Source organism: Microtus oregoni, unplaced genomic scaffold, assembly GCF_018167655.1.
Source record: "Microtus oregoni isolate MIOR12 unplaced genomic scaffold, Mior012 000032F_ref0000030, whole genome shotgun sequence".
Taxonomy (NCBI): Eukaryota; Metazoa; Chordata; class Mammalia; order Rodentia; family Cricetidae; genus Microtus; species Microtus oregoni.
In genome coordinates this window covers 10146056-10167079 of record NW_024543091.1, presented here as the reverse complement: position 1 = coordinate 10167079, position 21024 = coordinate 10146056, and the positions used below count along the sequence as shown (strand labels likewise).

Genomic DNA, 21024 nt, shown 5'->3' with positions numbered 1-21024 from the left:
GTTGGACTAAATGTATTTTTTGCATTATGATGTGTTACAAACCTTTGGGGGGCAGGCAGTGGAATGTGGTGATTTGAAAGAGAATGACTTCCAAAGGGAATGGTTTTGTTGGAATCGGAGATGGTTTGTTTGATTGGAAAAACTGTGTCACTGTAGGAGTGAGATTTGAGTACCCTTATGCTCAAACTACTCACAGTGTGGCACTCAATTCACTTCCTGTTGCCTGTGGATCAAGCTGTAGAATTCTCAGCTCCTTCTCTGGAGTCATGTCTGCCTGCATGCTGCCATGTCCCACCGCAAGGATAATGAATTAACCTCTGAAACTGTAAGCCACTCTAATTAATTGCTTGCCTTTATAAGAGTTATCATGCTCATGGTGTCTCTTCACAGCAATAGAAACCCTAAGACACACTTCAAAGAACATGTTTGGTATATGTCAAACTACAAAGTTTATATTTTTCAGAATACATTAAGTCAATATGGAACAAAATGTTTACTACAAATGAAATCAACATGAGCTACAGCTTTAAGGACTTTACAAACTGTTAAAGGAGGTAATACATGTACCAAACAATAACCAAACATGCTGTACTGTGTCCATTTTTAAATTCTGTGTTAAAGAACTATCAGACTCACACAGGGGGGAGAGTTGCTCTCACTGGGGGCACTGAAAAAATTTCATGGGGTTAGTATCTGAACAGGGACTTCAGAGAGGAACACAATGTGAACTTAAAACAATATTTAGGTTTTCTCCATACCTTAGTGAAGCCCACTTTTATACAAAGTACTCCTCTAAAGGTATTAACAAGAGATAAGCCTTTATTTCATGCTATTTTTAATCTAACTAAGAAAAAAGAAAATTAACAAAAAAGAAAATTAATTGTTAAAAGTGGAAAGGAATAGTGGTAGAGATTTTTCTTAAATCTACCATCAAAGAAAATCACAAAAACAAAAGATCATTAACTCATTGCCAGGAAGTGGTCTAGCTAAAGCTAAACAGTATCCAAAAGGAAAAAAAAGGGGGGGGGGGGGTCTGGGAAGACATCATTCAGGAGAGAAACAAGGAGATCAGCAAAGAATGAGTGGGCTGTTTGTACTGAGTGGCAGTTCACAGAGTTGAAGAAAAACAGTGCAACAGGTGGCTGGATTAAGAGTCTAGACTACAGAAAGGCAAAGACTGGGTAAAGAGTTGAAGCCATTTAGGGATACCTTGTTTCTGGCTAACCAGTAATGCTAACTTACAGGCAGTTCTATATAAGAATTAATCTTTCTTTATAAGAAAAATCAGAGATTTACTTTATTGATTGTAAATTCTACCTAAAAAAAATAATGATCTTAGTATCTGGCAACCCAGTCTTGCGTTTGTTGTCAAATTTTTACAAATTCCCACTACTATCTTAATTACTGCTTTGGTCCTTTCTTGTTCGTTTACACCTGTGAGTAACAGCTTACTTACTTCATGATTCGTGTCATCATAAGAAACAAAACATAAAAACAGATATCAGTTTCATGACAGCAGGATCCAGTACCTCCCTATAATTTGTAACTATAACTTTTAGCTACTAATGAACAAGGCTAGTTTCTACAGTTTGGTTTTATGCTTAGGTAACTTAATCTATCTTCTAGGAATAAAAAGTATTCCAAAGTATAAATTCACCCTGCACTTTGACCTCTCTGCATTTGATTACACAAAAGCAAAATAAATAATCAGTTCAAGGAAATAGATCTATTAACAGAAAAGGAAGAATAAAAATCTCCAAATTTCTTCATAAGAATATAGTCTTTACATTTATTTTTATTGTGCTACATATTCTTATCAAAGTGACCACATTCAACTATCTTCCATGTCAACATAAATCCATTGTACTCCTTTTGCTTATCTATCAATTTTCCTGAGGCCAGAAAGTAATGTCCGAGTCTACTGCCTTATGAGAACACCCTGAGGTATATTACTACAGTACTTTGATACAGTACCTCGCTGAGAATAAATTTTTAAAGAGTAATATGTTAGAGCTAAAGAGAAGGCTCAGGGGTTAATAGCACTGGCTGCTCGTGCAGAAGATAAGAGTTCAATTTCCAACATTCACATAGCCGCTTAAATCATCTATAACACCAGTTCCAGAAGACTAGTGCTCTCTCTAGCTTCCATGGACAACAGGCATAGTACACTGCTGTGGGACAATGATTTTATACCCTGTAAAGATTTGTCACATGTACTGGTTTAATAAAATGCTGATTGGCCAGTAGCCAAGCAAGAATTATAGGCAGGGTGACCAGAACAGGAGAATTCTGGAAAGAATAAAGGCTCAGCCTGCAGTCATCACCCAGGCACAGAGGAAGCAAGATGAGAATGCCTCACTGATAAAAGGTACCAGGCTAACACATGAAGAATATGGGTTAATGTAACATATAAAAGTTAGTTAACAAGAAAGCCTGAGCTAATAGACCAACCAGTTTATAATTTATGTAGGCCTTGGTGTGATTTTTTGGGCCTGAACAGCTACAGGACCAGGCATAAGAGAAACCTCTGCCAACAGTACACAAACAAACATACAATCAGAAGAAACAAAACATAACCTTATAAATTTTAAGAAGATAAAAGGGGTGTGTGTGAGTGTGTGTGTGTGTGTGTGTGCATATGTGTGTGATGTTTTAGACCTAGATCCAAAATAGCAATGTCCCAGTGGTGTGGGAGGTCCTTCCATCTGTGTTTCATTTCTTCATTAACAAATAAAGAAACTGCCTTGGCCTATTGATAGAGCAGAACTTAGGTAGGCAGAGAAGACAGAACAGAATGCTAAAAGAAGAAAGGTGGAGAGGGAGACACCATGGAGCTGCTGCCACCAGAATCAGACATATCGAAACTTTGATGGTAGGCCATGATCTCATGGTGATACACAGATTAATAGAAATGGGTGAAATTAAGATGTAAGAGTTAGCCAATAAGAAGCTAGAGCTAATAGGCCAATATGTGACTTAATTAATGCAGTTTCTGTGTGGTTATTTTGGGTGTAAGCTAGCTGGGTGGCTGAGACAAACTAGTGGGCCCTCCTCCCATACCCCAGTGAGCATTTTTCACTATTGACAGGCAGTGAAATATAATGGATTGATGTGGGATTCCCCTCTGTATGCTGTGAATACCCTTGGTTAATAAAGAAACTGACTTGGCCTGATACACTAGAGTAGAGCTAGGTGGGGAAAACTAAACTGTATGCTGGAAGAGAGGAGGGAGAGTCAGGGAGAAGCCATGTAGCCCCACAAGAGACAGATACCAGAACTTTACCCGGTAAGCCACACCCATGTAATGATATACAAATTACTAGAAATGGGTTAAATTAAGATATAAGTGTTAGCCAATAAGAAGCTAGAGCTAATGAGCCAAGCAGTGTTTTAAATAATATAGTTTCTGTGTGATTATTTAGAGTCTGAGCTGCCAGAGAGCTGGGAAACAAACAAGAAACCTCTTACAACAAATTGCCTCTCCAACATGTGCTAGCTAAATCCACATAAAACCTGAGGAAACTAGGAAAGGCAATCTAGACACTAAAACACGAAATTTAGCTGCATTTTTTCCCAGATGGGCTTTGCTTGCTGGCAGCATGCTACAGCTCCTTTAAGAGAGGTCTTCCTGATTGAGCAGTAGTTGAAAAAAAGACATGTGGTTTTGAATCAGCGACTTCCTGGGTCCTGCTTCCAGCACAAACACTGACTCTTTCTGGAGGTCTGGCTATGGAGCATTTAAATGGGATTTGTGAGCAGACTGCTACAATGCTACAACGTGCTTAATGGCAACACAGACCTGCTGCAACCCAACCCAGGATCTGGGGCAGAGAAAATGGCTCTCAGAGACAATGAACAGACCTCCTCTGACATGTTGGATTGGGCAGAGCCAAAAGGTAAAGCAGCCTTAGTTATAGTAATGCCGCTTAGGTTTTTAAGAAGCACTTAGCATTTTAAGAAGCCGTCCTGGTCAGAAAAGGATTGCAGAAATGCAAAAAGGACAGATTCAGACACAAAAGAACTCTAAACGAGTCACAGTGTTGGATAAATGCACATAGGCTTGGGAGAGAGAAGAAAAAGAGTATAGACAGTTATAAAAAGAAATAAATGGTTTTTTTAAAAAAACTAAGTCTTTAAAGAGACAGAGTAAAGATAATAACATAATAATATGGCTTCTGTGACATTATTTCGGGGCTGAGCAGCCGTAAACAAACAATCAGCCTCCTACAACATTGGGTGCTTGAAGCATCAGGCATTACCGTCGGCTGCAGGTATAGATAGGAGTGACAAGAAACATGGAAGACCTACTCTACAATCTTGTTAAATCCTAATATCACAAAAGACCAATTCACCACCAACAACAAAAAGTCTTTCAAGCCACTTTATAACGCTTATAAGGGTTTGGTTTGATAGAACCTAAACAGGAGGTCTCAGAACCAGCTCACTCTCCACTGACAAGCAGTGAGACCTCTGTCTGCAACTCCTTCAAAGTCAGCCTCTGTGTCCCTGGCCTTCTAACCCCACTTTGCATTTCAGAGGCACCTGGCCTTTCAGTTACACTCCATAGCCAGTCAACATCAGAATCTTCCCGTGTCTTCCTTCAAACTCTGTTCCCATCACAGAAGGGTCTTCTCCTACCACACTAATGGCTCTCCACCTTAGATAAATTTCAGAGTAGGATATTCTCCTCAGCTTCATTGAAGTCATTTCTGTCTTTGCATATTCCATAATCATACAGATAGATTTACATTCCTTTACATACTCCTATTTCCTGGCCTATCCTTTTATTACTCTTTTATCTACTTAAAAATAGTGTTTACTCCTAAGATACATTTAAAGCTTCTTAGATATTTCATGTCTGGAATGTGCTTCTTCCTCCACACACCCTCTATAATGTCAGCTTTCTCCAAGAATTGCTCAAAAGGAAAAGATATTTCCCCAAATCTATTCTAGCTAAATGTGTTATATTTTCTGTCCAACTGATTCACAGTATAATTTTCAGTCTCATCAACTTCTCAATGCTTATTTACACTGTGATTATTTGTGATCTTGGGATTTGGAGGTTTTAATATAGTTTTGAGAGTCATATATTCTTTAAACAGGAAGATGTTTGCAGACACAACAAAAGACATTGAAAATGGCACTCAGATGAAACCTACCTGTCCATGCTTTTGCTGAGGGGCCATTGCATGAGGAATTTCAGGATGTGATGAGGTCTTGAGATCAGCCTCACGTACTTTAGGACGTACCACATCAGAGGCCAGACTAGAAGAAATAGCCAAGGACTTGGGCCGGGTAGCTATGTTGCCTACTCCCCCTGGGGGGCCTTGTTCACTTTGTCTGCTTGTAGCTTCATCTTCCCCATCAGAATCCACAATAAAAACATATTCTGCTTTGAAGAGGTCACCTTTCTGCATTCCTCGTGGGTCGTTCGTATCCAGTTTCTTTCCTTGTGAATTCCTTCCACCTCCCTCTGAGGCAGAAGCCAGTAGCCTCTGGTCTCTCTCTTGCTTGCTCTCACAGCTGAAGGTCATATGATCACTGTACTCGAACTGCAACAAATACAGGAAGATAAAAATATTGACATGGGGGTGATGCATGCATCTTTTTGCTAAAATATGCTAAAAAGTTTAACCCACTCATTGAAAGATTTTTTTAATACATTAAAATACCAAGCTTGCCTGAGAGAAAGGGCCTGAAACACACATCTTTTGACTAGCTCATCTCTTTGTCCTGCCTCAAGTCCAAAAGACTTCGAGTTCAGAATTAACATCAAGAAGTAAAGTTTACTGATTCCCAGTAAATCATGAGGAAGGGAGAGAGGAACGGAACCAGGATGTACAGACCAAAAAAGATGTCAGTGAAGATATTAACCAAGTGGCAGTCACATCAACTGGACAAGGTTTCAGTTAATTGTCAGACAACCAGCATGTTCTTTACTAACAATGGTTTTGGGGGGATCCTATTTAAAAATGCCAAAATAAAAAAAATTTTTTAACTTTGAAAGAAAAGGTAACGTTGACACAAAATATATCAATTATCAGAATAAACAATCTAAGCTAATCGGCAGGCTCGTGAATGGGGCTGCTTTTAAGGTGCAGCTGCTGGAGAGCTGTGTGTGGGTTAAACGAGAACTACAGGAGTGTGAAGCCTTCGATTTCAGACCTTAGCACCCACAAGGGAAAAGTTAAGTGGTGTACACATGTCTATTACACCACCACTTTAGCTTAGGTGCTTGTTAAACAGTCAGTTGGCCTCTCTAGTCACACCAGTGAGAGACCTCATCTCAAAAGATATGGCTGAAAAGCAATTGAGGAAGACACCCAGTCTAGACCACCTCTGGCCTAGACTAATGCCAACATTGACAAGATGTGCGTGCTCATGGATAAAAATGTAGACAAATTTAATATAAAGTGGGTTTTTTTTCAGTACATTATTTCATTTTTGGATTGTCATTTAGAACTGGGAATTTTCAATATTCCATACATTTTCCTATGACTATTAAAAATATTTACAAGACCTGAATTAATATAGTTTTATTAAACTATCAATTTCTTTTTCTAAAATAACAGCCATGGCCAGAAGGTGCTTAAAAGACCGAATGCCAGTTTGCTTGTTTTAATAACTGTTCTATGATTGGTCCTCTTTTTAGCACTACTTTTCTAGTAAGCTCAAACTAGTTCAAAAGACAAAAGGTAAGTCACTAGATACTAACAAGTTCAACTATTGTGGTCATTTAACATATGCTAACATGTATTGCTTACATCTATAGAGACAGAAGTCAAAAATTGATCACATACCACAGAATTGAAGAGGTAATGTATATTCCCAGCCCACACTGTTTGGCTGCTCTGGACACTGATGTAGTCTAAATGGCATGGGTAAAACTTGTCTGATGTGGCTTCCTGTGGCTTTCTTCATATTTTTTTTACTCCAATGTAGCTTCTTTCGTGGCATTTACTACTACCCCGGGGCTTGCCATACACTTCTTGCCTTTACTTTCATTGTCTTCTCAACAACTAGTAACTCCTGTGAACTCTTATTATCCCCTTGGAATATGTTCCTAGCCTGATCCTCTGCCAGTTGAAGTCATTATTATTTTCTTTGTTTATAAAATGAGGTGAGAATATCAACTTTTGAGATAGAGAAATGGTTCAGCCTTTAAAGGTTAGGCCCACAATCAAAACAAGATAATATCAACTTTCTTGAATATGATTAAATGAGATGATACACTCATACGCATACACAAACACACACACACACACAACACATATAAAGAGAGAGGGAAAGAGAGAGAGAGACAGAGAGAGAGAGAACTTGGAACCATGAAACTGGAAAGTGTTCTGGCTATGGTAAGCTCTTGACACATGACTTTATTTAGGAGGGCTGGGATGGCAACATGCTTGGGGACACATGATTAGATACATAAGTCTTTATACATTTGTTTAGATATATATTACTACATACATATGCATACATATGGCAATCCTGGAGATGGAACCCATGTAGCTCAAGCTAAGTTCATGTTCCACTGTAGAGCTAAACCATCAGCCCTCAGAAGCATATTTTTAATCATCCTTAGATTTTACAATCATCTTATTTTAAACAGAAGAAATACACATTGATGAAATTTCCAAGTCATTGTCATAGATAATTTTAGATTGTCATTCAAATTTTCAAAAGAAGAAAAATAATCCTACCCTATTTACACTTTCTGGACTCTTATCACGTGATTCCTCAGGAATTTTAACAAGGAATTTGGAAGTGTCAGCCACCTGAATGTGGGTTGGCAGTCTTCTGACAGTGGGGACAAATGTGAAGATCAGAGGTTTGGCTTCAGAATCCCCAGGAGAGACCTATGAGATATGTAAGAAATTAGACTTTCAGCCTTGTCAAGGGTTCTTGGCTTTATTCTTCATGTTCCATATTTATCTCATTCACTTTGATAAGCTGCCTGCCATCCTGTATTGATGCCAATAAAATCCACATGAAAAGATCCATAGTGCATGAGAACCCCCTTTTAAACTCCCATAGTAAGAAAAGCAGTCTGCCCTTGGTGGGGCGACCGCAGAAAGCAGCAACCTGGAAAGCTATTCAGCACAAGCTCGCTGAGTCCTACTGTGTACAGAGAGGCCATTCTAACACAGAACCTGCTCTGCTTCAAAGGTATCATCCATCCACTTAGCTCTAAAATAATAGGCTCGGATTATTGACATCGACCACCAAATTCATTAGGAAAAATCCAATAGGCACCCTATTCATGCTGAAAAGTGAAAGACGCCTATGAGAATATTAGCTCCTGCTTAAAGGGTGTGCCTTCTCATTCATTTATACAGAATTTACTTAAAAGTAAAGGGCTTGCTCTGTGGCCCCAGGAGGAAAGCTATAACAGTGAATAGGAAACAGCAGACTACTCACAAATAGAAAAGGATATGCACATAGTGCTAAAGGACCCGTGTTTTCAGATCCCTGAATCCCATACCTAGACCCACACCTTGTACCCTCCCCACCCCACATATCTGTTCTCCTTCATGCTCTTGGATCCTTCTGTGATGCTTCTAATACAGTTGGCCCTTACTTGGGCACACTGCCTTATCCTTTGCTTATTCAACAAAGTAAGCAACTTCAGGGACTGGCAATTTCACAATGAACGATTTTAATTATTGTCATGTAATAATGATAGGAAGTATTAAATTCTAGAGTTATCTTATTAGGAAAGTATGTAATTGGAGGTGAACAATAAGAGATAGGCAAGATTTTAAATGAGTGTAAAACTTTTTATCTAAATAATTACAAGAAATGAGAATCCATTCACTAACTTAAGGGACCAAATAGTTTTAAGTAGTTTGAAGAGAGAGTTAAAACCAAAGATTTTAACTTCAGAGAGGATCTGAGTTAGGACTCCCAGCTCACAACCACCTGGAACTCCCGCTCCAGGGCAACCAACACCCTTGTCTAGACTCCAAGGCACCAATGCTCACATTTGCACAAACCACATGGGCATATAGACATAGATACAACACTTTTTTTAAAAAAAATTATGGTTTTCTGGAAATTGAAAGACACTTGAGGAAGACTGGAAAGAGCCACTCAGTCATAACTTGGGAAGGTTGACAATCTAACCATCCTGGAGGAAAATTACCCCTACCTTGCCTTCTGTGAAACCATGATTTGTGTGAGCTGGATGTTCTAATTTTCAGTAGAAAGCCAGGCTCCATCTGAATTCCTGCCATGCATCCTTTCTGACACTTGTCTGTTAAACACATGGGTTTAACACCTTTTAGAGGAACTGCCCAAGCATCTGAATCTTCAGTCCTAACTGTGCATGCGCTCGATTTGGTCATTTTTAAACTTTATATTTTACTCTAAAAAAGTAAGACGTGTTCACACAAAAAAAAAAATAGTGGTGTAGGAATTCTGGATGACTAAAACGTCTGGACATTGACCTTGAGAAGATGATCTGAAAGGAAGAGCACAGTGATAGTGGGTGACTTTGTGCCCCATTCTCGCCAATAAACGGGTTTTTATTCTTTCTTTTCTCCTTCCTTCCTTTTCTTTTTCTTGGAGAGAAAGTTTATAAAGATGTGTGTGTGTGTTGGAAGGGGAATTGTCTGGGAGGAGTTGGGGAGGGGAAATAATATGAACAAAATATAAAATTAAAATTAAGGATTATTTGTTATTAGCTGCTGTTCCCAAGCAGCAGCTCATCCTCAGAAAGCCATAAGTCACTGTTTTCCTGAGCGGGAAGAAAGGTTAGATTCGTTATAAGGCCAGGAAAATGTCTTAAGCTAATCAACAATACACAATGCTATGGACTTTCTCCGCTTCCATGTCTTGTCAGTGACCTTCTGGAATGGAGATTGGAATGGAGAGTGGCTGAGCTGAGGTATCAGTTGGAGAGCATTTCGAAATCTCTGAGAAGACACTGCTGGTGTGGCTATGAGTGCCCCTGAAAGGCTTAGCTGATAGGGGAGTAATGCGCCTGAATGCGGGCAGCAGCATCCAATGGACGGGGTTCCGAACAAAAGGAAAGCTAAACGAAGCTAGACCAGCAGCAGCATCTGTCTCTCTGCCTTGCACTCCAGCCGGCCATGCCTCTGTGAGCGTGCTGAACAACACACGCGAACCACAAGCCAGAATAAACCGGTCCTCTCTTACATTGCTACTTGTAGCTATATTTATTCAAACAATCATCCTACCTTCTCATTTAGAGAAACAGTAATTTGATAAGAATCAAGAAAGGGTGACCTGACTTCCAGTTGTTTATACCTACCCTCATTTTCCCATAAAATAACTTGGTCTACCTGAAGTCTATCTAAAGGACAATAAACAGTTCTATATGAAAGATTTTAGTATAAATACCCCAGGATTACAAAATCCATAGATGATAAATACCAAGTAGCCATAACTTCTAAAACATATTTAGTGATCAAAACTTACTTCTCTAACCACCTTGCACCACTGCCCAGCTTCAACTTGTCTTGCTTCTCTAAAGTGCAGAATTCTACAAATGCTACTTCACAACCTATAGACTTTTTAAAAGTTGGAAGCCATAATTTTAGTGAATAAAACAAGAGCCAAGTGAAAAGGGAAGCCGGTGCACTAATGAACAAGATGAGCTCTTATCACACAACCATATAGAGGTTTCTAAAGAAGACTACAAGATGAAAAAGGAGGCAACCGAACAGAAGCAAGATAGTTGCCTTCCACTTTATCTCCCCACAGGAACCTCTGAACCCTAAGTCAATTTTTTTCACCAATGTGGGAAGACAATTCCACTTCCTTAATTTGGTTGAACAAATATATATGATGTTTCAAATAAATATATTTGAATCATATATATATATATATCATGTATATAAATCTCATATATATGTATATATGTATGCCTATGTATATTGGCTTATCTCCCTGGGTTGCTACTGAATAGAACTAATTCAGGCATTAATTCCTGTCCATATACACATGCCCAGTACATCAGGAAAGGGCAACCCTTTGCTATTTCCTGTCAAAAAAAGTACAGCAAAATCAGCACGGGGCTCTTTTCACCGTCTTTGCCTATCACCTGTATCTTACCAGAAATCTAAGGTTCACTTGAAAAGACACTGCTGAATCCCTTGTTCAGGTGGGGGGGAAAAGCCATTTACCATTTACTACATACTGCGTGGCAGATCCAACAGAGCCCCGAAATGAATCGCTATGGTGACAAAAAAAAAAAAAAATCATTTTCCAACAAAGCAGATGCGAGTTAATGGCATTCACTTCTTAATTGCCAATTAACACTTTCAGCTGCCAATGCCATTTAAACATCTGATCACTGGAAAACTATTTTAATAATAGAAATAAGAACTAAATGGATTAAGAGAGTATCCTAAATTTGGCTTGAAATACCCGAGATCGGTAAAACTGACCCCATCTCACCACACACAGGCTAGTCACGTGAGAAATGGCTCTCGCCACTGGTTTACAGGCTGTGTATGCCTTTGCTCAGCTTCAGGCTGGGGGCTTTTGTTTCTTCTATTTCCCTAAAAGTTCTCTCCCCGCTCCAACCCCCAAATTGACCCCGGCAGCGCAGAGGACCACTAGCCTCTTACTAAGAAAAAACATCACAAGAATTCTAGCACTAACTCTATGCCAAGAGCATCCTTAGCGTTTTCTTTACCCGATGAACAACAGTTTTGCTTTTATCGGTTACCCGTTTCTCTAACTGGAGATAGCATCTCATCTCGATACACAGACAAATTTATCGGCACCTGGGTAGCTTTACCCTCACACCCTCTGGCATATACCAGGAACACGGTGCCTTTTAAAGTTTCCGAAAGCATTAAGCAAAGGTTTCCTTTTACCTTGGGTGTGGTCTCAGTGTTCCCCGCTAAGATACAGGAGGTCATTTGGAAGTGATTGTTCCCGCAGTCACTCAGAAGCCCCTGTTCTGGAAGCATTGATTCATCACATAAGGGAGTGAGCAAATCAAAAACTGAGGTGGGAAGAGAGTCTGTTACTAAAACAACACAGGCACACGCACGCGCGCATACACTCACTCACACACACACATGCACGCACATGCATATGCACACACACGCATACACCCACATGCATATGCGAACACACACACAGAGAGAGAGAGACGCAGGTTGGGAGGGGGAATCTAAAAGGAGACGAAGCAGATTCTTCACTGAGTTGGGTATTTTTCATCTCCAAAGAATTTGTTTTGACAATTTTTACATTTGGAACTTCACAAGAGGTCACACTGACAGCTAAAATGGGATCAGAGGAAGTGAAAAATTGCCACCTATATGTGCTTGCCCTCTTTTCCTTTCATGCATGCAGTCCAATTATGTATTCTGTGGAAGGAAGGGAAAAGCCAGATTGTACAGCAATGAGAAGCTGGTTGGAGGGACCTGGCATCTGCCAGTCTCAGGGATCAGTTGGCCGCACTTGCGGAGAACATTCAGAGGTACAAACACATGCAAACACGGTGTCTAAATAAAGAACTGGAAAACATAGTGATCATTTGCGAAAGTCAGTCATTTCAGTGGCGAGTCCTCGGTGTGTGGTCAGCAGTCAGACACGGGAGCATCTGAGTGACTCAATTTTTGCTATTAAACAAAAGTAGCTCTGAGATAGAGCTTGTTGCTAAATAGTTGTCGAAACAGATTCCCTTCCACTGTTTCTGGAAGACGGTGACTGTCCTGATTACTGATAAACAAAATCTCAAGTGTTTCCCATGTGATTGACTGTCGTCATCAGCTTTGAGTATTTCTACTTTCTAAGCATGGGTTTTTTCCTACAAACCTTTACTATATTTGTGCACAGGCGGTGGGTGAAGGATGTAGTGTGGAAGGAGCTGGGAATATACTGAAAGCTACGCAAAAAGATAAAGGATTTGTTTCATGTACAGTTAACATTTTCAACATTGTCATAAGCTGAATTTATGAAAATTGTGAGTACAAATGCAACATTTATTCAAAATGAATCTACTAAGAAGTGGGAAAACTATTGCAAATAACAGTACATTTTTGTTTTTTTGTTTGTTTGTTTGTTTTTCGAGACAGGGTTTCTCTGTGGTTTTGGAGCCTGTCCTGGAACTAGCTCTTGTAGACCAGGCTGGTCTCAAACTCACAGAGATAATAACAGTACATTTTGACCTAGAATGAGCTAACTTTCTGAATGTATATGCAGTTACATCTCTAAAGACACACATCTTCTGGCCTTTATACCTACGGATACACGAGGGATTATGTGTACCTGATGCCAAAAACCTTTCATTCTTCCTGAGAGTATAAATCTGATATATAAATAACAAGGATGCAAAGCAAAGAAGGTTCGAAAAGGGACTTCTAACCTATAGATCTTGTATGTCGCTGCACACCATACAGTCTGGGGCACATGTAGAACTGTACTTTCTGTTCAGGGGGCTCCGTGTCTCTGCACCTGCATTCTCAACCAGCCTCGTGGTCTGGCCGTGCCCTCTTGCTGGTGGGTTGCTGCCCTACTTCACTTCTCTGTTGTTCTGATAAACAGCATGACCAATAGCAACTTGGGGAGGAAATTGTTTATTTGGCTCACACATCCTGATTACAGTCCACCACGGAGGGAACTCAAGGTCGTCACCATGGAAGAACACTAATAACCGGCTTGCTTCAGGCTCACGTTCAACTAAGTTTCTTATACCTCCCAGGACCACCACCTGTTCAGGGCAGGTACTGCTCATAGTGGACTGGGCCCTGTGATATCGATACCCAACCAAGAAAACGCTGCACAGACTTAGCTACAGGACAATATAATGGAGGCATTTTCCCAACTGACGTTTGTTACTTCCCAGGTGATTCTAGTTTTTGTCAAATTGACAAAAACTAACCAGCACAGTGACATTCTACTGGGAGCTCATAATGTCACAAGATCACAGATATTTGCAGTGTAAGAATTACAATGATTTGGCAACACTAGGTTGTGGAAACGGTGTCTTTTTAGATCTACGAGAATTTACTTAGAAGATAGAAGAGCTTTAGTGAAGCCCTTGTTGGAGGAGCAAGAGAAGAGAGTGCCAGGAATGGTCACCAAGCTTGGGACACAAGTCATCACTGGCCAGGGGACCTCAGAGCAGTTCTGAACCTCTCACCTGTGAAATACGGGTAAGAATGGCATTGCCCCATAGACAGTTACAGTTAGATTCAGCTTGGGAAGCCCACAGGTCTGTGCCGGGCAATACTTCATGTATATTACTCCTCTTGGCACTATGGGATTTTTTTTAATCTTATAAGTAACATGGAAATAGAGGCTCAAAAGACCAGAAAAGCAGGTCAAATCTAGATCACTGAAGACTTCGAATCAAGATATTGTAACTTCACGCATCACAGAATAAGAATGAAGAAACGCATATGTATACTTTTATGTATTGGACAAAAGCTCAAAGAGTGCCTACCACCAAATCTTAGACACACTCATCTCTTATTCTTATCTATGGACCCTGGGTCAGTAATGTCTAATCCTTTGTGAAAAGTTCCATTTATTCTAAATGAACTTGACACCAATGCTCTTGTCTTATATGTCACTCTGCTCTTCCCACTATGATCTTTCTTGCTTCCATTGTCTTCCCCAAGCATAGAACAAGACAGGCAATAAGGCACAAATTTTGAAAAGGAAATGGTTTAGCCTTTAGCTCCTTTAGCTCAATCGAAAGCCTTCCATTAGCACTGGCTAACAGAAGAACAGTTAATCTGTGAGTTTGTTATTTTCAACCTTTAGCAACTTTTCTCTAATAATTTTCTTTTATTGTCTTATTAAAAAAATAATTGCTGCTGTTAAGACTATTTCAGTGCCAGAAGTCATAATTTTTACCTAAAATAAAAACTTAAAAGCCACGCATTGCAGCAGCATTTGTCAGCCATCTGGATAGTTACACATATAGCTCCAAAGGGTACACGAATTTAGAAAAATTTCTATAGAAACCATTCTCACTTGGCCATCATTTGCTGGCCCCTGATCAAAGGGAAAGAACTCTAGATCCTAATATTGTAATATACTTGGGCGGAGGATAGTAGAATGTCAGCTATAATTATAGTGCTTCCCTCAGGTCAAGAAGCATCTAGGTTCTCTCCATGGACTATTTTATAAATCTAAACTTCTAATGATCTCTCTCCCACCAAGGACCAAAACTACTCTGCTGAAATTGGGATGTATTGACGCTCACAACAGACACCCTCAATTCTAAACTCTCTTTTGCATCTGGCACTGCTTATGGCTGAAGCAGACATGCTTTCCCTTTCTCACCAAGCAAATATTATTGCATTTCCTCTGTGATGAAAGACTCTTAAGATACTACTTTTAAAATAAAAAATGTGGAATTAGTAATCTCTCTTCCTGATATATGTATCGAGTTGGAGAAAAATAACAGATTATCCCACCAAAAGTTTGCCAAGACATCTACAGCTGAACAGATTCACCTGCCAAGGCCATTCTGGCTCCATCTAACTGTTCTCAGGCTCTGTGCTTGCTCCCATGCACACAGGACCACTCCCATTCATTTACCTTCTTAAGCATCTGATGCACAGTATGCACTGTTCTATGCAGTGGGAGACACCCACCCTACTGCCAACCTGGTGTGTCATCCTAGGGAGGAAATGCTTCACAAGTGGCATCACAAACAAGGGCATAGGCTCAGGAAGACGACACTTTCACAAATGGCATCAAGGTAGGTAAAGGAAAGGATAGGAACGAGTAAGGTACTAAGCTGAGGCCACACATGACACTGCTCTCAGATCGCACCCGGTGAAGAATCACTCTTAGGTTTTACATTCTCTGGTCTTCTTTCTGGAGACCAACATTAGGACACAGCTATTCTGTTTCCATCCTGGATGAATTTGCCCCTTTGGTGATGAGAAATACCAAGAGTATGGATTATTCTCTTTTGGGGTGACAGTTGATAATAATGATTATAATGGGATAATCAGTATTATCCCAATCTATAGGTACACAGTGGTTCAAGAAAATTCCAATGTCATCTCAAAAGCCTGGGAGAACTCAATAACACACAATTTTGACTTTGCATACATTGAGCAACTAGGTTGTGTCTGCATTCGTCATTACTCTTATGGCTTCTCTTTCCCTTGTGCTATGTCTTCCTACATAAAAAAAAAATTAATACTACCCTTCCTTAATTAAAGTGTATCAGAAATTTCAAGGCACTGATCAGAATCCAAGATCTAAGTTTTGATGTAATTACATATTCAGATGACACAAATATGGCATATCCACAGACGAATTTGAAAGAGGCGCCCAATGGTAAGAACCATTTCTCCACAGGGACGATACGGTGAACTGTCTCCCTGCCAAATCAATTTCTCAGTATTGTTTCTGGCAGCCAAGATTGTCCTCTGACGTCCATATATGTACCATTATGTTTATAAACACACTTATACACACCCCACGTCTACACACACCCCACGTGCGTGCGTGCATGCGCACACACACACACACACACATAGGGGAGGGAGAGGAGAGATTTTTAATTGGAATATGATGAGTGCCGATGGTCCTATATGCTCAGTCTGGAATTCTTTCCACAAGTTTTCCCCCAGATATTTCTCCTTTCTCTTTCAGCAACTCAGATTGTACAGCAGGTATTTTATGTCATGTCATGAGAGTATCAGTGTCCAACACAGGTCCTGGCATCACAGGTCCTGAGGAATCTCCTGCTGTATTCTCCCTTCTCACCTTGGACTTCTGTGTAGTACTTGTTACCCTACATTGATAGCAGACAGCAAATCCTTTAGCATCTGGCTCCCCACTTGGGACATCATCACACTAACAATGGAAACTTCTCAGTTTTGTTCCCTATGTGTTCCTAGCACCTAAAATAGTGCTTCTCACTTCCAAAGGCCAACACATGTTTGTTAAATGTGTAGTGATGCACTCATGTAGATTCAGAGATTTCTATGTCAAGACCCTCAGTGTCTGCACAGTGACAGGTGTTAAGCACTGTAGTCTCTCTTTTTTTCACTTTGAAGGCACAACACAAAATATAATCTGTTTTAGGAACACAGGAGAGAAGTCGTCATCAAAGTGTTGTGTGTAAGGGGCCCAGGCATGAGGAAAGATAGGGAAAGCTTCCTTATTCGAGATCAGAGCTTCTTGGCAGCTACGCTCTGACATGCTGGCCAACTCAAACACTCAACCAGAGACCAGATTTCACTCTACATATAAAACATAGACATGCCACTTAGTGAGCTTTATGAGGCTGCTCTTCGTATTCAGTGTTTCATCTGCTGTGTTTCTCATGCGGCATCCAGAAAATTATGTTAATGAGACAACAAAGAAAAATGAGTGCCGGGAAGATTAAAGGCCTTGCTGACCAGCGCACGTGCAAGGATTTGCACTTGCACCTGCCTGCCAAAAGCCGGGGTCAGCCTGTCTCTCTTTTGTTCCCCATTCCTGAAGCTTATCTTAGACATACTCACTCAGTACATGATGTATTACAGCACCAGGGCCAGAGGAGATTTTGTTTGTAAGATGGTTCCCACCCAGGAGAATTAAACTCAAATGAATAGTTTAAACTGCTGCTAGTCAAAGTTTAAGTATCTGCTGCTAGTCAAAGTTTAACTATCGGCCCATCGAACTATATAGGCCATTCATAGATGTTACACTTAGTGTCTTCATGTTTAGTCCTAGCTATGAAAGTAATGCATGTTGTTTTGAAGCACAGCTTTAAAGTTGAGAAGAACTCACCAAAGGATAAAACTTCATTGGCATTGGTAAGACTTCCAAAGTCATCACACACAGCTTTCAGTGTACGGATTGCAACATGGTCAGTTACCAAAGTTCTTAGCTAGCAAATAATATTTATCTTAATAAAATATCTAAGGTAGGGCTGGAGAGATGGCTAAGAGGTTAAGGGCACACCAGTTGCTCTCCCAGAAGGCCTAGGTTCAATTCCCACCACCCATACGGTGGTTTACAAACGTCTGTAACACCAGTTCCTATGACTCTGACCCCCTTCTCTGGCCTCAGAAGGTACCAGGCATGCACATGACACACAGGCATATATACAGGCAAAACACACATGCACATAAATAAAGAATAAATCAAAGGTAATATGTGATCTCTATATTGATGTCTGATTTCACCTATTTATTAACTGTGCCAATGAAGATAATGCTGTTCAGAGTCGGACTTAAATTTTCTAGAAGATTGCCTGACTTTTGTTTCCTAGAATGCTTCTGAGGCTTCGAGAACATGTTGGCTAATCCTGGCTTTAAGATACATGGGAACTACTGTGCTTAAGTAAAACCAACATCAAAGATCATCCTAGTGTGACTTGATTCATCTGCAAGTTCACATGACTCAGCCTAATTGTGTACGTGTCTTCAGCACGTGTCTTCGGCAAAACAAAATTCCAGGGGAAATGGTGATTCTTAGAATTTGCTTTTCTACTCCAGAGTAAAAAAATAATAATAATAAGGACAGGGAAAAAAAGAAAATTATATAAATGATAAACATACAAATGTGCTGTTTGGATCAATTAGAGGTTTTTGCTAAACTTCATTTGTTTATCCCAAAAAGATGGAGAAAATAATATTGATTAGGTTGCCACTGTGCGTAGAGTATTTGCTAGGGACTTAAATGCTATCTCACGAAATGTTCACAGATATCCTATGAGGTCTGAGACTTTTTAATGATCATTTTATAAGTAAAGGCGCTAAAGTTCATGGAACTTAACTGACTCATAGAAGATCAGCAGTTAATACGAGATTGACACTTTGGGTTATCAGCCCAGTACCCGTGCTTAGTAGATGTTCTTTGTTGCTGAGTATAGTGTGTATTTACCCCAAGGAAAGGTAAGAAGCACAGGTGTTGTGTGTTAGCAGTTAAGGACCAGAAAACATGGGTTTTAATGTAAATCAGGAGCTGAAGATGTAACTGAACACCCCTCTGGCACCCCCTTGTCTCTCAGTCAGCCACGTTAGGGGACAGAAAGTGACCTACATCAGAAAGAGATGAGATTTCAAAAGTGACATAGTAAGACATAGAACAAGATGACATGAGAAAATGTTTTACTTGTAGTTTTCAAGGTATATAATGAAGTACTAAAAGAAGCATATAAAAAATAAAACTTCCAAGCTAACAGAATAACACTGCTTAGAGGTATTTTGTAAATACGAAAGGACTGAAAGAGCAACCGCCTCATCCAGGGAGAAGAAAAGGGAGCCTCTACACATTACACTGGCCCACGGGTTACAGTGGAGTCATTATTAAAACATGATGAAAATGACTCCTTCATTTCCAAAAACAAACCAGGTAACTTAATTCTTAGGACTTCTATAAGAATTAAGTAAAAATAGACACAGGGAGCTCCCAACGTGAGCCTCATCCAGTAAGTGCTCGGCTGTGGATACCAGTGTTGCTGTTACCATACAATGTAATATAGCTTCCCAATCAACTAACAATTTAACATTGAGAGCATAGTAAAAGCCAGCATAAGTCCATGACATAACCAAAATATTGGTACTGAGTATATTCCAAAGTACTTTCCTTTAAAAATCACTGTTTTGATATCACTTTATTTCCCAATCAATCTTTATTGATTTTTCTTGCTTTGATATCTTTGCCTTTTAGGTCTGTGTATAAAGATACTTTCTCCCTCGTTATGATTCCATTAATTGGTAAGGCAATAAGGAAAACCAGTTGTCTTCAAATCCTCTGATTTTAATTACTACCAAATTTAATCGATACAGTTTTAAAAGAAACCTTAGCTTCATGCTTTTAACTCGATCATATTATTTTATTTTTTTAAAAAAAAATATCTGCAGTGTTCATGATGCAAAGATTTTAAGAAGTTCTTACCAGTCTTTTGAAAGTATATTATGGTGTTGATCTGGTTGTCCAAGAAGGGCTAGGGATGCAGAGTAGCAATCTATGAACCTCAGATTCCAACAGCTGCCCTTGCTGTATCATGCCCGCTATATACACGTGGTGGGTTTCTCCTATCAGCATGACTGTGTAGGAGATGGGGGGGGGACTTTCAAATATGTGTAAATAAGTTCTAGATGTCCCAATGACATTCAGTTAAGCAATCTGTAGGCATGAAGGAATTCAAAAAACAAAAGAGCACTGTTGTGGTAGAAAGTTGGTAAAATGTTTTGCGCTAAAGATAGAATACCTTCTTTATTTCCAGAGACATTTACTGTGATCCAGAATGTATCATTTGAATTGTCTTTATTAAGACAAGCTTACTCATAAAAATGTAATATTTTCCAAAAGAATTTAGAATTTCACTTAAATTATTTTTAAAAAAATAATACTTACATGGCCTTGAAAGACTGATACAGGAAAATAGATCAAAATATATTTCTCAAGACACTTTATTTAAGGGAAGAATAAGTGATTGTTAAATACATTTAATATTTCCAATGAAATTGCACCCAAATTTAATATATCTCGGGGTGGGGAAATCTATGGGCTTTTTCCATCCTTTTACAAAAAATAAAAAGAAGCCTTTAGTTGGAGCACAGCTGAGTGATAGTCTATATGCCTCACTAGACCCTGAGGTCAACATCCTACACCAAAAAATGAAAGACTAGCAGAAAAACAACAATCACAACAAAAAATGCATTCATTTTCCTGGAGTCATAAGCAGGAATTCAGCAGTCAGCTCTGCCATTGAAGAGCAGTGTGACCCAGGGTAGGGGTCTCACTGCTCACTATTCCCACCCATAACATAGATGGGCAGAGTAGTGATGCAAACGAGCCCTGGGAGATACACCTGGTCTGTAGTATTCCCTTCTTGTTCTCTCTCTTGCCAATGTTATAAGTATGATAGTTGCCATACATGTTTCACGCTCTAACTATAATCAATACAAAACCTTCTACTACTCAAGCCATTGGCTTTTTCCTACTTTTTGTAAAACTCTGTGCTGTGGATAATTTTTAACCCTTTTCCTCTTCAGAAATCTTTCTTCTGAACCTGACTGACATTTCCCTCTGTGGTTTTCCTCCAGTGACTCTGCTAGGTCCCTTCCTCCTAGA

General features: G+C 39.6%; 1 protein-coding gene across 24 annotated transcripts in view; it reads right to left on the bottom strand.

Annotated features, from left to right (window-relative positions):
* LOC121466166 (muscular LMNA interacting protein) overlaps positions 1 to 21024 on the bottom strand; it is a 233038-nt gene that overhangs the window by 123927 nt on the left and 88087 nt on the right. For 18 of the 24 annotated variants that reach the window (XM_041679751.1, XM_041679754.1, XM_041679760.1 and 15 more), the window contains exons 1-3: positions 11847 to 11963; positions 7701 to 7856; positions 5160 to 5552 (exon numbers count right to left, since the gene is read on the bottom strand). In XM_041679751.1, coding sequence (XP_041535685.1) covers positions 5160 to 5552; positions 7701 to 7856; positions 11847 to 11942 — 645 coding nt within the window. In that variant the 5' untranslated portion in view covers positions 11943 to 11963. Of the gene's footprint in view, positions 1 to 5159; positions 5553 to 7700; positions 7857 to 11846; positions 11964 to 21024 lie in introns of those variants that run through there. The other 6 variants (XM_041679752.1, XM_041679765.1, XM_041679763.1 and 3 more) reach the window with 2 other exon arrangements.